The following is a 16,617-nucleotide window of genomic DNA, read 5'->3' on the forward strand; positions in this document are numbered from 1 at the left end:
GGACTATGTGATGCTCCACCCATTTTCACCCATTTTCAAATGTACAGTAGACAGCCTGCTTAGACACTTTATATGGATGACGTATCTTTGCTAGCAGGATGACTATGTCGTTTTTTCAAAGACATTGGAAGAACTTCTAAACCACTTCACAACTGTGTTGAAATGTCTTCAGACTTTAGGTCTCCATGTGAATCCGAAAAAGTACCCATGAAATAAAAATCTTTGGATGCCTAATGGTGATGGAATTTGTCCTAATCCAGAGAAAATAAGAGGAGTCACAGATTTTTTGACTCTTCTCCCTGCTCGTGAGGTCAAAATGACAGTGGATACGCTGTTCCAGTTTCCCTGGATAATACTCAGGATGATTAAGTGAAATTTGACAAAAGAAGCAAGACAGCTGTCCCTCTGAACAGCTAGTGGAATGACCATGTGTGCCATAATGCCAAGCCCCAACCAATGAGATAAACCCCAGAAAACTTGGGGTAGATTTTTATGCCGGTGTGGAAAGTGGGGCTATTGAAAAAGTTACTAAAATGTAAATAAGGGCCATATCATCTCTCTTTTGCTTGTCGGTTATCACATACGAAGTCGAAGATTATGACACTCTGCCAAGAAGCCAAAAGCACAGAGATGTTGTCAGACTCCACCATGTGAAGCCCTACTATAGTCCTGACGTAAAGATCATTGTCAGGGTAGGGGCTTCAAAACTTGCCCAACGACCGTGAAAGTGCAACATGAGGGGCTACCTTTGATGCTTTAGCAACACGACTTTTTCAATGCAAGAATCTGCCAGCACCACCATACAGAGGACCATTCACAAGGTGTAGAACTAGAGTGCTATAGTCTGCTCCAATGAGGACTTCTGAAACAATGTGTTGCTGTGTCTCCAGGAGAATTAGCAATGCCACGAGCTGTGGTGCATGCAGTGCAGCATAGTGATTAACTTCACTGTTTGGTGTACTGCAGGTCACCAGGTCAAACCCGACCACCAGAAATCATTTGACTTTTAATATTTCTGTCTTCTGAGAGGTTCTCAGAATTTCTTATGTTTGTAATGTGTTTGTCATGGAGAGTATCTGATGTATGGATATACAGAAGCAAATTTTGTCCAAGAGTTTAGTTCAGTTCTGTTCTATCTGTACATTGGCATCCGTAATAAACTTCGTAACAATAACTATCAAATTTGTGTCATTTCCACATATAATTCCATTACACATCCACCACATGTAATATTTCACAACTCTCTCTCTCTCTCTCTCTCTCTCTCTCTCTCTCTCTCTCTCTCTCTCTCTCTCTCTCCATAACACATGCACGCGCGCGCGCACACACACACACACACACACACACGCTTGCTAAACATCCCAACGTCAATAATGCCTTGAAGTCATAAGTCACCATTCAAATACGCAAACAGTGAAACAAATTAATATCATACAGCTACAATAACATCTGAGCTGAAGGCAAAAAATTTGATTAAATAAATAAAATATGTAGGTATTGGTTAAAAACAGTTTATAAAACAATAGGAAGCAGGAATACAGCATCATAAACTGTAAATAACTTGTTAAAAACATGATATGATTTAGCTATTTTTAGACTCAAAAATGTGTCAATTGTTTTAGATGACTAACTGTATACAGGGGTGGACAAAAATATGGAAATACCATAAGAACTGCATGGTTATACATAAATGCAGATGCTAGCGAACCCTGCAGATGGCAGTGTTGTATTTGACCATGAACAGCATCTCTGAAATGTCCTCAATACATCACAAGTGACAGTCGTAGTCGGAACAGTGTTAGGTGTAGTTGTGAGTGCATTATGTCAGAGCTAAGAGAATTCTACCATGACCAAGTGCTCGGTGCTCGTATGGTGGGTGCCTCCATGACCAAGGTAGTCAAAGTGTTTGGTGTTTTGAGGGGCAGTATATTGATGTTTTCTGTCACATACAGGGAAGGTGGAAAAATCACAATGCAGGCAAAAGTGTGTGTTGAATGGTTATGACAGATGGTCATTGAAGAGGACTGTGATGAAAAATAAAAGGCTGACAGTTGCTAAGGTAGCTGTAGAACTGATTGTCACACTCGAGAACCCTGTCAGCACCAAAACAACATGGAAGGAACACCATAAGTAGGGAATTACAGGACAAGCTGGAATTACAAAACCACTGATCAGTGATACAGATGCCCATAACAAGGAAATCTGATGCCAAAGTCATAAAACCTGGGCTATGGAGCATTGAAAGAAAGTCATTTGGTCGGATGAGTCATTTGTCTGATCTGATCCATCCCATGATACAGTGTTTTTTTTCCTGGTGGTGATGCCATGTTCCAAGACAGTAGGGTCCCTGTTCACAGAGCTTGTATCATCAAGGACTGGTTTTTTAAGCACAAGGATGAATTGTTGTGCCTCCCCTGGCCACCAGTCACCAGGTCTCAGTATTATTGAGCATTTCTGGTCTACTTTGGAGAGAAGGTAACTTGATCACTATACATCTCCTCCATAATTACCTGAATGTGCACTGTTTTGGAGGAAGAATGGTATAAAATTCCCTTGAAGATTATACAGGACCTGACTTTATCTGTTCCAGCTGTTTTGAATGCCAGTGGGTTTCCTACTCTGTTTTAAGTATGGTAATGTGCTATGTTTGTGGTGTTTCCATATATTTGTCCACCATTTGTAATGTATGGTACATACAAAACTGCTAACACATAGTAACTGATAGCATTGTGTGGGAGGTGACCAACTGTATAACTATCATGTGGGGGATAATGATAAATGTTTCATTACCATTTCGAAAAAAATTGAGCTGTGGTCATGTAAGTCTGTGATGATAGTCCTCAATTACATATTCACCATTCAGTGTGACACACTTTTCTGAACCGTGTGTGACTTGACATAGACTTTGTTTGTAAATGTCTGCATTTCCGCTGCTCAGTAAATGTTCCACCAAAAAAACCATCTCATTGGCGCACTGGAAATCCTTACTGGACAACAGTTTCTTAATCTAAAGAAAGGAGAATACAGGGCTGAAGCAAAATTTAATACCCACAGAAGCAGCGTGTACAACCATGTCCTGTACAGAATGAGCTGGGGTGTTGTGGAGCAAAAGCACCCTCTTGAACAGCTGTTCGTTATGAGCCTAGTCTGCTAACACCATACAGTATAGTCATAGTGATACACCCAGCACTTACCCATGGTGATTAGGCAACCAAAAATCTACCTGGATTGCCCTGCCAGCAAATTCAGATGGCTTTTTGCATGAGTGTGGGCAGTTGCAGAACATAGCACAACCTTAATTGTGTTCAAAATGTAATGCAAAATGTTAAATCTGATTGATGTGTGATTTCACTTTTTCATTGTCACCTCACTTGCGATATGCCTGTCGTACAGCACAAGGCGCTCAGCTTCCCTCGCAATTCCTGATTCGTTAAAAGATATCTGTCCCTATGTTCTTTGTCATTGCAACTTCTTTAATCATGCTGAGAGCATCTACACTACCTGACAACTGCATCGAAACTTTATCAGTGGGTTGCGCCATTTAGGTTAGTCTCCATTAGTGGCGTGTTACAGCACTATGGTACAGGGACTGCAGACATGTATCTCAAAACAAACAAAAAACTGGAGCATGTAATTTTAATTTTTTCAAGGTGATATGTTTAACCCTACAACTACCCTTTCTATTTTACAAATTAGTAATCCAGGCTTAATTTTCAACACACCATAAATGTATATTATTTCACTACTCAAGTGTTTAATCTGTATCTTTCACCATATACATAAACTGATGTAAAATTAACATCTAATTACAATCCTTTGTATATAGAAATAGCTCTGAGCGAAAATTCGTATAACATCAATGAGATTTTACCATGTAGTCTTAATTTTCAGACAGCATAATAAATAAAAACTGATTAAAGCTACTTTTCTAAAACAAAAATAATGAACTATGTATTGTCTAATGCAGAATTTCTTTCCATTTTTTTTCTTTTCGAGCACAGAAGTTAAGAAGGGCTACAACTTCCAAAACTGACTAGTTTTTCTTGTTTGTCAATACTTTGATATTGAAAAAGTTCCACATTTTCTTAATGATTGAATAGATACGTGAAGCAGCACAGGCTCTGCTCTTGGCAGAACTGGGACGACTTGGTCCGAAGGGCCGAAAAGCACTTGCAGATAGCTGGGCAACATATTTACCTATCTACACACAAGGTCCTGATGGCCATGGAGTGTTACAACCTGGTCACTCACAACAACAGGCGCCAGCCACTCCACAGCCTTCAGGTTCTGCCAGTGGCGACAGTCAACAGCAACGACAGGGTCATGACGACGAGATGGAGGAGGAAGAAGAAGGGATGGAAGGTAAAAATCACAATAAAAGTAAATAGATTTGCACCAATTGTAGTATAGTTTATGGAAAGCTGTTGCAGCTGCAAAACGAGAACTGTAAACTGAAAATTAACGCAGTGCATGTACTATTTAGAAAATCTGAGAAACTATTTTGACAGTGTGAGCCTCAGTTTTCAAGAAGGGAAGTTCTTTTCTGTTACTTGTTATTAATTTAGTCCACATGCTGGTTACCAAATATTATTATTGGATATCCCTAGTGGTGACAACAGTTCCCTGAATGAAATTTTCGCGTTACAGCAAAGTATACTCTGCATTGCAACTCCTTGCCTGATTAAAATGGTACGCTGGATGAAGATAATGTATTTTGTGACTAATGCTCTTATCGACAAGCCATCACAGCCCCCAATCAACTCTTGTCTGCCAAGATTTCTCTCCTATTCGCCTCGAGTCCACAGAAACTCTTTGGTATTTTATCTATTAATTATGAGTGCGCACCAAAAAAGGAATGCTTTCGAATTTTCTTATGTGAAAATTATTAAAGCTTTTTAATGCTCTACATCTTATTATTCATGTCTTCATATTTATTTCTCAATATAGTCACCATTGTGACACACGCATTTCTCCCAACAAGAGACTTGTTTGTTGATACCATCACTGTAGAATGTTTGACTTTGTTGACGAAGCCACTCACTTGCCTCTACTTGCACTGGTCCATCATTATCAAAGTGAAGTCATCAAAGGTGTTCTTTAAGGAAGTGTCGGAAACAGGTGAAAATTGAATGGGCCCAAGTTGGTACTGTATAGAGGATGATCAGTGACAGTGAAGCCTAGGGGTCAAATTGTTGCAGGTGTCATAGCAGTCGTGTGTAGTCTGGCACTGTCATGCAAGAGCAGAGGGTGCTCCATGTGTGGATGAACTCTTTGGACTCAAAACTTGATTACAGCACACTGTTTCCCATGCACCAACATAGATGCATTACACACTGCCATGTTACACACTGTAATTTAGAGCCCTCTTGCGGGAGACGAATGCAAGTATGTAGACATGAAGTATAAAGATTTAGAATGTTAATGCTTGTTTTATTTTTAAAAAACTTTAAGTTTCTAAATAGATTTTGGGGCATTACTTTTCAGCGTGCCCTCATAATTGATTCTTCCAAAGATCATCTCATTGCGATACAGGATTTGTCCTCATAATACAATGAAAATAAATAGCTCAAAATATTCATACACACACACACGACATCTAAGTATGCTTTTATGAAGATAGGACATGTGGTCAGCCGTGGCATCGACCAAGGATCTATCCCAACATTTGCTTGAAATGATTTAGAAAAATCACAAAAAATGTAAATTGGTATTGCTGGACAGAGCCAACTCCACCCTCCAGAACAGCAGATAAGTGTTTTAATGACTGCACTGTCTCATTTGGTTGTTCCCTATTGTACAATAGTCTTAGAATTACACACAGATTGATCCATGTAACTATAATATAAAACATATTTTTGCACATCATTGCACACACTGAGGACATCCATTGGTGACTCTCTTACCATGAATGTGCTGCAGTGCCCCTTACCTTAACTTCAGTACATACGGAAAATTGACTCCGGTCCCATAAACGTGCAACAGTGTCTGCTGCATGTCTGTGTGTCCTCACCTCAGACTGTATGGAGAACTGAGTTAGCATCCTCTTGTGGTGAGTGAGTTGTTGAACTCAGGAGACTGACAAAACATTATCATCATACACTGTAGGTCTTGCCACACGATTTTCTTGTGAAAGCATTGTGATGTGACAAGGTGGTGTATTTATCCTCTGTCATTATTGATCACTACTGTTGCTGCGATAGAAAATACTGTATTGAGTTTTTGTTCATTTTTCCTTGGTAAATGTAAGTCCGAACTGGCTTCTTCATTGATTAGGTATAGAACTAGTAGTGGGGGCATATAGATTTCATGGGCCCCTAGACAAACTTTTGTGAGGGGCCCCCAAGCCTTTTCAGCTCCATATTAGTTAATTATCACAAATATTGATTCTTCAGTGTGTTGTTTTACAAGTGAGCAGTAAATAAATGCTGTCTGCATAATGCACTGTCAATTAAATGTGCACTGTCAATTAACCGAAAGTGCCATATTCGCAGAGATACAAATTTTAGTCCACAATAATAATAATAATAATAATAATAATAATAATAATAATAAGTGACCCGTGGAGGCCCGGGAAAAGAATAGGCCTTCGGTATGTTCTGCTAGTCATAAAAGGCGACGAAAAGAAAAAATCACTAATAGGGCTAACCCCCCTTTTAGTGTGATTAGTTGGTTCAGGACAGAACTAAAGAAGCCTTGGACAAGCGCCGTCATGGTCGGGGACGGCACTTGAACCCTATGCCCACCCACAATGGTAATGACACTGCTAGTCACATGGAAAATGATTTAAAACCAAATAGAGGTGTTTTGCAGGAAATGCTTCCTGCAACCACCCTAGAAGGAAAACAAAGACAGAGGATGAGATGGTCAGATGAAGTTAACCGACACCTCATGCTCTGTTATTACCAAGCAACAAACATAGGAACCAACACAACTGAATACAGATCACAAGTACACACAACATTTATTACCAGATACCCAGAATTAAAATTTTTAACAGAACAACAACTAGCTGATCAGATCCGTGTAATAATCAAAAATAACAGGATACCCCAGTCAGAATTAGAAAACATCAAACAACAAGTACAACAATTACTGGAACAAAATAATGTGCAATCAGAAGAAGAAGAAAATGCAGTAATGGACTCAAACATCCCAGAGCAAACAAACAAAGAACAACACGCATCAATTAAACAATCAGAGGAAAACGAAATCTTAAGACAGCCACCAGAACAAGCACAAATAGAACACGAAGTCACACACATGTTAGATATAGAAGAAAAATTTCAGCTGACATATATAGAATACAAAGACACAAATACAGACATTAGACCAATCTTGCATAGACCACCAAACAACCCACAAGTCGAAACAACAATAACAACTATCAACACAATCATACACAACATAATAAATGAAAATACAACTATGGAAGAGTTACAACTACTGGTTTATATAGGAGCACTCACTGCACTAAATATACGCACTAGGCAGAGATCAGAACCAACCAACACACAGAAGAAACCCACAAAACCAGCATGGCAACACAGGCTACAGATCAGAATAGAAAAACTGAGAAAAGACATCGGACAGCTAACACAATTTATAAGAAATGAAATGTCAGACAAAAAGTGAAAAAGGTTAGGTAAAATCTCACAACAAGAAGCGATAGAACAATTAGATGAAAAGAAGCAGAAATTGCAAGTGTTGGCCAAACTACTTAGAAGATACAAAAAAAGTGAAAATAGAAGGAAACAAAACCAAACATTCAACACAAACCAAAAGAAATTTTACCAGACAATAGATAACACACACATTAAAATAGACAATCCACCAAACATAACAGACATGGAACACTTCTGGAGCAACATATGGTCAAACCCGGTACAGTATAACAGGTATGCATAGTGGATACAAGCAGAAAGAGACACATACAAAATGATACCACAAATGCCTGAAGTGATAATTTTGCAACATGAAGTCACCCAAGCAATTAATTCTACTCACAATTGTAAAGCCCCTGGAAAAGATAAAATATCAAATTTCTGGCTATAGAAGTCCACCTCAACACATTCACATTTAACTAAATTATTTAACAGTTACATTGCAGACCCATACACATTCCCTGATACACTTTCACATGGAATAACTTATCTGAAACCTGAAGATCAAGCAGACTCAGCAAACCCAGCTAAATATCACCCCATAACATGCCTACCAACAATATACAAAATATTAACTTCAGTCATTACACAGAAATTAATGACACATACAACACAGAACAAAATTATAAATGAAGAACAAAAAGGCTGTTGCAAAGGAGCACGAGGATGTAAAGAGCAACTGATAATAGATGCAGAGGTGACATATCAAGCTAAAACTAAACAAAGGTCGCTACACTACACATACATTGATTACCAAAAAGCTTCTGATAGTGTGCCCCACTCATGGTTACTACAAATATTGGAAATATACTAAGTAGATCCTAAATTGATACAGTTCCTAAACATAGTAATGAAAAATTGGAAAACCACACTTAATATCCAAACAAATTCAAATAATATCACATCACAGCCAATACAGATTAAGTGTGGAATATACCAAGGAGACTCATTAAGTCCTTTCTGGTCCTGCCTTGCTCTGAACCCACTATCCAACTTGCTAAATAATACAAATTATGGATACAATATTACTGGAACATACCAACACAAAATCACGCATTTGCTATACATGCATTTGCTATACATGGAACTACTGGCAGCAACAAAACAACAACTCAACCAATTACTAAAGATAACAGAAGTATTCAGCAATGATATAAATATGGCTTTTGGAACAAACAAATGTAAAAAAAATAGCATAGTCAAGGGAAAACACACTAAACAAGAAGATTACATTGTGGATAACCACAGCGACTGCATAGAAGCGATGGAAAAACAGATGTCTATAAATATCTAGGATACAGACAAAAAATAGGAATAGATAATACAAATATTAAAGAAGAACTAAAAGAAAAATATAGACAAAGACTAACAAAAATACTGAAAACAGAATTGACAGCAAGAAACAAGACAAAAGCTATAAATATGTATGCTATACCAATATTGACCTACTCATTTGGAGTAGTGAAATGGAGTAACACATACCTCGAAGCACTCAGTACACTTACACAAATATAGAATACATCACATACATTTTTTGTGGACTGGCAAGACAGCCACTCCACGAGGACGGGCGGCTGAAGGGCACGCGTTTAAGCTCACGCAGGATGGCGTGAGGTGTGGAAAATGACAAAGAATTGAGACTAGCAAAAAAGGTACATAGCTGCTGGAATAATTAACTTTAATCCATAATTGGTGAACATCGGTCTGACGGTACATGCATCACAAGATAAATAGCAATTGATAATGGCGCCTTGCTAGGTCATAGCAAATGACGTAGCTGAAGGCTATACTAACTATCGTCTCGGCAAATGAGAGCGTATTTTGTCAGTGAACCATCGCTAGCAAAGTCGGCTGTACAACTGGGGCGAGTGCTAGGACGTCTCTCTAGACCTGCCGTGTGGCGGCGCTCGGTCTGCAATCACTGACAGTGGCGACACGCGGGTCCGACGTATACTACCGGACCGCGGCCGATTTAAAGGCTACCACCTAGCAAGTGTGGTGTCTGGCGGTGACACCACAACATTCAGCAACGGAAAGATTCACATTAAGCAGAAAGGAAGGAGGAAGGGGATTTATCGACATAAAAAACCTACATTATGGACAGGTAGACAATTTAAGAAAATTCTTTATAGAACAAGCAGAAACTAGCAAAATACACAAAGCAATCACTCATATAAATACATCGGCTACACCACTGCAATTTCATAACCACTTCTGCAACCCATTAGATCACATAACATCAACAGATACAAAGAAAGTAAATTGGAAAAAGAAAACACTACATGGCAAGCACCTGTATCATCCAACACAGCCACACATCGATCAAGACGCATCCAACACATGGCTAAGAAACGGCAATATATACAGTGAGACGGAAGGATTCATGATTGAAATACAGGATCAAACAATAAACACCAGATATTACAGCAAGCATATTATTAAAGATCCCAATACCACAACAGATAAATGCAGACTTTGCAAACAACAAATAAAAACAGTAGATCACATCACAAGCGGATGTACAATACTAGCAAATACAGAATACCCCAGAAGACATGACAATGTAGCAAAAATAATACGTCAACAACTTGCCATACAACATAAACTAATAAAAACAACACGTTGCCACATATGAGTATGCACCACAAAGTGTACTGGAGAATGATGAATACAAATTATACTGGAGCAGAACCATTATAACAGATAAAACAACACCACATAACAAACCTGGCATCATACTCACCAATAAAAAGAAGAAATTAACACAACTAATCGAAATATCCATACCCAATACAACAAATATACAGAAGAAAACAGGAGAAAAAATTGAAAAATACATCCAACTGGCTGAGGAAATCAAGGACATGTGGCATCAGGATAAAGTTGACATTATACCATTTATACTATCAACTACAGGAGGCATACCACACAATATCCACCAGTACATCAACGCAATACAGCTACATCCAAACTTATATATATACAACTACAGAAATCTGTAATTATTGATACATGTTCAATTACCCGAAAGTTCGTAAACGCAATGTAACATATGCCGTACAGTTAAAAGGAAGTCACGCTTGATAAAGGTCCGCGTCACTTTCCATTTTTAACCAGGCATAACGTCTGAGAAAGGAAAGAAGTAATAATAATAATAATAGTCACTTGAAGAAACAAACGTAACATTTAGTGAGAAGCCTTTGCAACATACTTCATTACCTTGATTTAAAAAGTCTGGTTGAAACTATCAGAAGATTCAATGTTCCATGTACAGTTCTCTGAAATTGTTCAGCTGACACTGTTCTTGCAACTGATGAAGTTAGCTACTACATCACTGAAGACCATTTTAGAAGCCAGTTCATGCTTTGTTGATGACAATGCTAGATGATCAAGTTTCTCTTTGCCTAAAGTTGATTTTCAATGATTTTTGATTATGCTAATTTACTAAATTCACTCTCACCCAAAGCAACACACACTTATAGGGTAGTGAAAATTGTGAGTGCAATGCAAAGTTCAGGAAACAAAAATTGTAACTTCAACTTATAGATTTTGTTTAGAAGAAGAAATGAAAACCTTTTGTTTTCTGTTGTCTTTGTAAGATCTGGAAAAGTAGGTGCATTCACTGACTTAAACATTCATATTTCTTTGATAAAGACTATCACTCAGATCCTCAGGATAAGTTCTGCTTCATTTCTTAATTATACCACTATCATCCAAAGTTGTATTTATTCTGAAAATTGCTTCAAATATTGCACAAATATTTCTCATTTTTGAGTACTGACAATCCAGCAGAGAAACAATCTTGTTTGTGACTACATTAAAAACCTCTTCTTGGAACTGTTCTTCAGTTTCATCTGGGAGTGTGTCAAGTGCTCCACTACTACCCCAATGAGATTCTTCAAAGAAAACCTTCATTTCCCTTCTCTCTTTTTTCAAAACACTGTCTCAATCACAATTTCAACAGACATTTTTTAGCTCTGCTAAAGAATTCAGGCCAGAGAGCTCTTACATCCTAATCTATGGTAACTTAAGAACTTTAATATTTTTCATTTTGCTGTTAAAGGAACATCCTTTGACTGCAGAATCAAACTTCTTACATTTATATATTCAAGAAAATCAGTGTTTTAAACTTGGAGGAATACTTGATCAGCCCATTTACTTCTTGTTATCCTATCACAATACAAATTGCATGAACTTCTTGTGTATTTTAAAGTTTCTTTTGGTAATTTTTCTGATGTAGGCTTCACTGCATCAGTTCTTCTACTCCATCTTGTTTCAGGCAGATCATAAAGAAATCGACTGCCATTGTATTTTAATAACCTTTTCTATTTCTGTGGGCTTGTACTGAAGAAATTGTACAGCTGGTTCAGACAGCTGAAGAATGTACCTACTGCTTCATTACTACTTGTAGCATGTAATCCTACTAACAAGGGGAGGCCGCCAATTGTGAAATTCAGATTCGATTCATACTGCGCATAATAAAAGCTCATGGCCAGAGGTGTAATGTGGCAAAGCATCAAGATGCACTTCTCAGCCGTTGTCGAGAAAATCGACAGTTAAAAGAAACTGTTGCGGTGAAATACTCTCTACGATTAGTAATTTTCTACAGCGTGGTGGTGCAGCGGTAAGCGCTCGGGTTCGTAATCCGAAGGTCACCGGATCGAATCTCGCTCCATGCAACTTTTTTTTTAGTATTTGTTTTTTGTAATTTTTATATATATATACACACACACACACTATTAATGAATTGCTTTTGCAGGTCTTTCACAAATTTTTCACCATTGTACCATTTTTCTGATTGCTTCATTGGACCAGATTCATGTGCGTAGCCCAACATTATCCTGGAAATAAATATTCAAAATACCTCTTAAAATATGTTTACACAAATAAGGGAAGTTTTAAATAACATCAAAAATAGTATTAGGCTATTAAATTATTTTTAAAATTTTATAAATTATCTCAGATTAAACAAACAAATAAAAACAATAGATAGAAAATTGCCTGACAGATTCACAGATACCTGTAGTACCTGCACAAGCAAAGAAGCCTAACCGTCCCAAAAAAAAAAAAAAAACCTTGCACCCTGCCAATCACTCGTAATGTTAACTGAATAAATGAAAATAAGCACGGCACTTAAATCTGAAATAAACTACATATAAAACACCAGCACAGTGACAATAGAGCCAACTGCAAATAAAATGGTTGGCAGTATTGTTATCAAAGCTGTTTTTATGAAAATTGTAAAGTCACAATGACAGAGTTTCTAAATTCCTGTAGGCTTTTTTATCAGTGGATTAAATATTATTCATGTCACCAAAGAGGTTTTAGAAAGTCACCTAATCCCTTTTTAAATATATTTAATCTCTAGAAAAGTTATGATTATTTGTCACTGACAAATATGCCAAACACCGGATGTGGTAATTTATCATTTAATTTGGTGATTGTGATGTTCAGTCATTGCTGCTGTTAATTATCAGTGTGTGTTGTAAAGTTGATTTCAGTAGTTGAAAGGCTATAGCTTGTCCAACTTTTCTTGGCTGATCTGAGAGGTTAGCATGGTGAATAAATGGGTAAGCACTGTGGTGGCTGCAGAGTGAGGAATATTGTGCAGGGAATATCTTTGCCAGTGTTAATAACGTTTGCAGCTTGCACCACATTCTCACCACTTGCTAAAGGAGATGACACACAGAAGTACCAAGGTTTCGTTAAGTCAACATTCATGTTCACATGTGGTACTTATTTGTAGGAATGAAAGTGATATGAAATTAAATTAAGGCCACAGCTCAAGGTCAAACAATAAGCAGAGCATTGCATAATAGTTACCGTAGTGCCTCTCAGTGTTAGCTTGCATAGATTGGCAGCAGTGACAAGCACAGTGGCAAGTGCCATGAAAACTTCAGAATTCTGTTGACGAGTGCTAAACAGTACTAGAGAGCATTGCGCCAAGAAAAGTTGGACGCACTATAAAATCTTTTTGTTGCAGTGTTTTATTTTCTGCAATTTTAAAGTAACAAAAGCATCACTAGCAACATTGACTGTACATGCTTGTATGATTGCCCAGCTCAGTCAGTTTGGTGAACATTCCAGTCTTAAAAATAACTACAGTTGAATAATAAACAAAAACACTTACATAGACACAATCTATATTTGTATCATCTACACCTAATGTGACAGAGTTGCTTTCCCACTTTAAGCTGAAGTGCATATTGTTTGTTTTTTATGTTTATTTTAATTCCAAACTGACCAATCATAAACAGCCTTCAGGATTTCATTGATTCCTCCAATAGGAGAGTTGATGTTTTATCAGTGATTAATGTGTTGCTGTCATCAGATAAGAGAATTTTTTCTCCATGCCTACAAAATTCTGAAAAAGCCATTGATACGTATCCAGTGGTGCAGTTGTCCAGTGCAGTGGACAGTTATTAACATTGCTTCTTTGGCATTTTTAATTAGTCCTGAGGCTGCAAATGCATGCAGAGGACAGCACTAGCAGGAAGTATCCACTGGAATGGACTGCGTGCATTTGCAGCCTCAGGACTGATTTAAAACACCAAAGAACAGACATTAACAGCTATCCACTGCAGTGCACAACTGCAACACAGGATTAAGAACAGTGTCAGACCAATAAACTAGCCTGAGGAACACCTTTGTTGATATGTTTCTTGTCAGACAATTGTTTTACTTAAAATTTATCGTCAGCAGATGTATGAACTCACTCTACCTTTTGCACCTTGTTTTGTTGGTAAGACTAGAAACACACATTCACTATTCCTCTTACACCTAGTGATTATAGCTAGTTAATTAGATTTTGTGGTCAGCAGCATCAAAAATTTTAGACAAGTCAAAGAGTATATCAGTAACACAATCACCCTTGTCAAGACTATCAAGCACCAGTTTTGTGAATTTTGTAACAGCCGATATTGTACTTATCCCACTTTGGAAACTAAACTGTGCTTCATTAAAAGGGTTGTGCATATTCTTGCATTTCATTAGTCTTTCTTTCATGACTGTTTCAATTATTTTTGAGAATGCAGACAAGTAGTGAAACTGGCCTGCAGTTTTCAACACTCTGCACATTGTCAGTCTTTAGTAATGGCACATCTCACGTGTGCTTTAGGTAGTCTGGAAAAATGCCTTAAATTAAATACTTATTTACTACATTTGTTAATGGTGCTTGTATGCTTTCTATGCACATCTTCAGAACATTGATTGAAGCCTTATCTGTGTCTGCTGACTTTAAGCTCTCTTGTGGGGAATGATCATCATTGTCCTTGCTGTGCAAGTCATTGTTCATGCTACATATGTTCTCAGAAAGATTTGGTTGCAAGTTCTCCACAATACCAGTGAAATAGTCATTCACCTTTGTTATAACATCAAGTTGAACACTTATATTTCAAAAGACGACACAATACATATAAGTCACAGAGCGAGTAGACCACGTAAAGCATGTGTACACAGTAACGGTCAAATCTGCTCTGAGTCCAAGTTTAGCGGACGCTGGCTGGCTGGCCACTTAGGTGGCGCGGCTGCTGCATGGCTGGCAGACAGCGCCGCATGTAGAGGACGCGCGTAATTGCGCGACAGCACTTTGAATGATGGGCGCGTCACAACACTTTTCCCCCCTTTGAAATTTTTGCACTGGTCTTGATGGAGGTGGCCTGTAGATGGCTAAATATTTCAAAAGACTGCACAATGGATAGGACTTCATCGAGAGTCGGATTTGCCAACTGAAGGGCACGTTGCCTTACTTCTTTGTCGGGCACCGACCGGATAATAGCATCCCATACCATGGAATCAGCATAGGATTCTTTGTGAACGTCAGTAACAAATTGACACTTTCTACTGAGGCTGTGAAGTTCAGCAGCCCAAGCGCGATAGGATTGATTTGGTTGTTTTTGACAACGATAAAAGGCGACACTAGAGGCTACCACATGCTTTTGATTATGAAAATATACGGACAGAAGTGAGCATATTTCAGCAAAAGACAGAGACGCTGGATCTTTCAAAGGAGCCAATTGTCACAACAATCGATACATTGGAGGTGAAATACATGAAAGTTACAGAGACTTACATGTTTGTTCGTCCATGACATGAAATGCCGAGAAGTGCTGTCGAAGACGTTTTTCGTAATCAGATCAGTCTTCCGCCATCTCGTTGTAAGGAGGAAAAGGAGGTATAGACAACAACGAGAAATGCCCCACATTGGATACCGTGACGAAATCGCGAATCGCCAACGTGAGAAGCATTTGCTGTTCAATGAGACCTTGCAATAGTTGCTCTAAAGTAGCCATGGAAACTTGTGGGTCAATGATGAAAAGTAAAGATCCCATCCTCATCGCCAATTGTTATAACGTCAAGTTGAACACTTATATTTCAAAAGACGACACAATACATGTAAGTCACAGAGCGAGTACAACATGTAAGGCATGTGTACACAGTAATGGTCAAATCTGCACTGAGTCCAAGTCTAGCGGACGCTGGCTGGCTGGCCGCTTAGGTGGCACGGCTGCTGCATAGCTGGCAGACAGCACCGCATGTAGAGGACGCGCATAATTGCGCGGCAGCACTTTGAATGATTGGCACGTCACAACAACAATATTTGCCAGTTCCTGATGATTTTTTATTATTCTACCTATCACTGATTTCTTTGTTTGTTAAGTTTGTGCCTGCCTTTTCCAGGTTCATGTTTTATGACATCCTACACTGCTTTTTTTATTAATTATGTTTTATTTTCACATTGAATGATATTTTGCATCAAGGAGTAATCATCATCAGGATTTCCTTCCAGCGAGCCAGGTAGGAACTTGGTGAACGATGTGCCTCAATTGGTTTCTGTCATGGTATAGCTTTTCTCTCTCCATTACATCCCATGCTAATCCTCACCTCTTGAAATCTTTCTTAACCTAGTCTGTCCATCTCTTTCTAGGCCACCCAATTGGTCTTCTTCTTGGTACCT

General features: G+C 38.3%; 1 protein-coding gene across 4 annotated transcripts in view; it reads left to right on the forward strand.

Annotated features, from left to right (window-relative positions):
* LOC124721190 (WD repeat-containing protein 7) overlaps nucleotides 1-16,617 on the forward strand; it is a 375,749-nt gene that overhangs the window by 265,261 nt on the left and 93,871 nt on the right. For all 4 annotated transcript variants that reach the window (XM_047246033.1, XM_047246035.1, XM_047246034.1 and 1 more), the window contains one exon: nucleotides 4,101-4,362. In XM_047246033.1, coding sequence (XP_047101989.1) covers nucleotides 4,101-4,362 — 262 coding nt within the window. The remainder of the gene's footprint in view (nucleotides 1-4,100; nucleotides 4,363-16,617) is intronic.

This window comes from Schistocerca piceifrons, chromosome X, assembly GCF_021461385.2.
Source record: "Schistocerca piceifrons isolate TAMUIC-IGC-003096 chromosome X, iqSchPice1.1, whole genome shotgun sequence".
NCBI classification, from domain to species: domain Eukaryota; kingdom Metazoa; phylum Arthropoda; class Insecta; order Orthoptera; family Acrididae; genus Schistocerca; species Schistocerca piceifrons.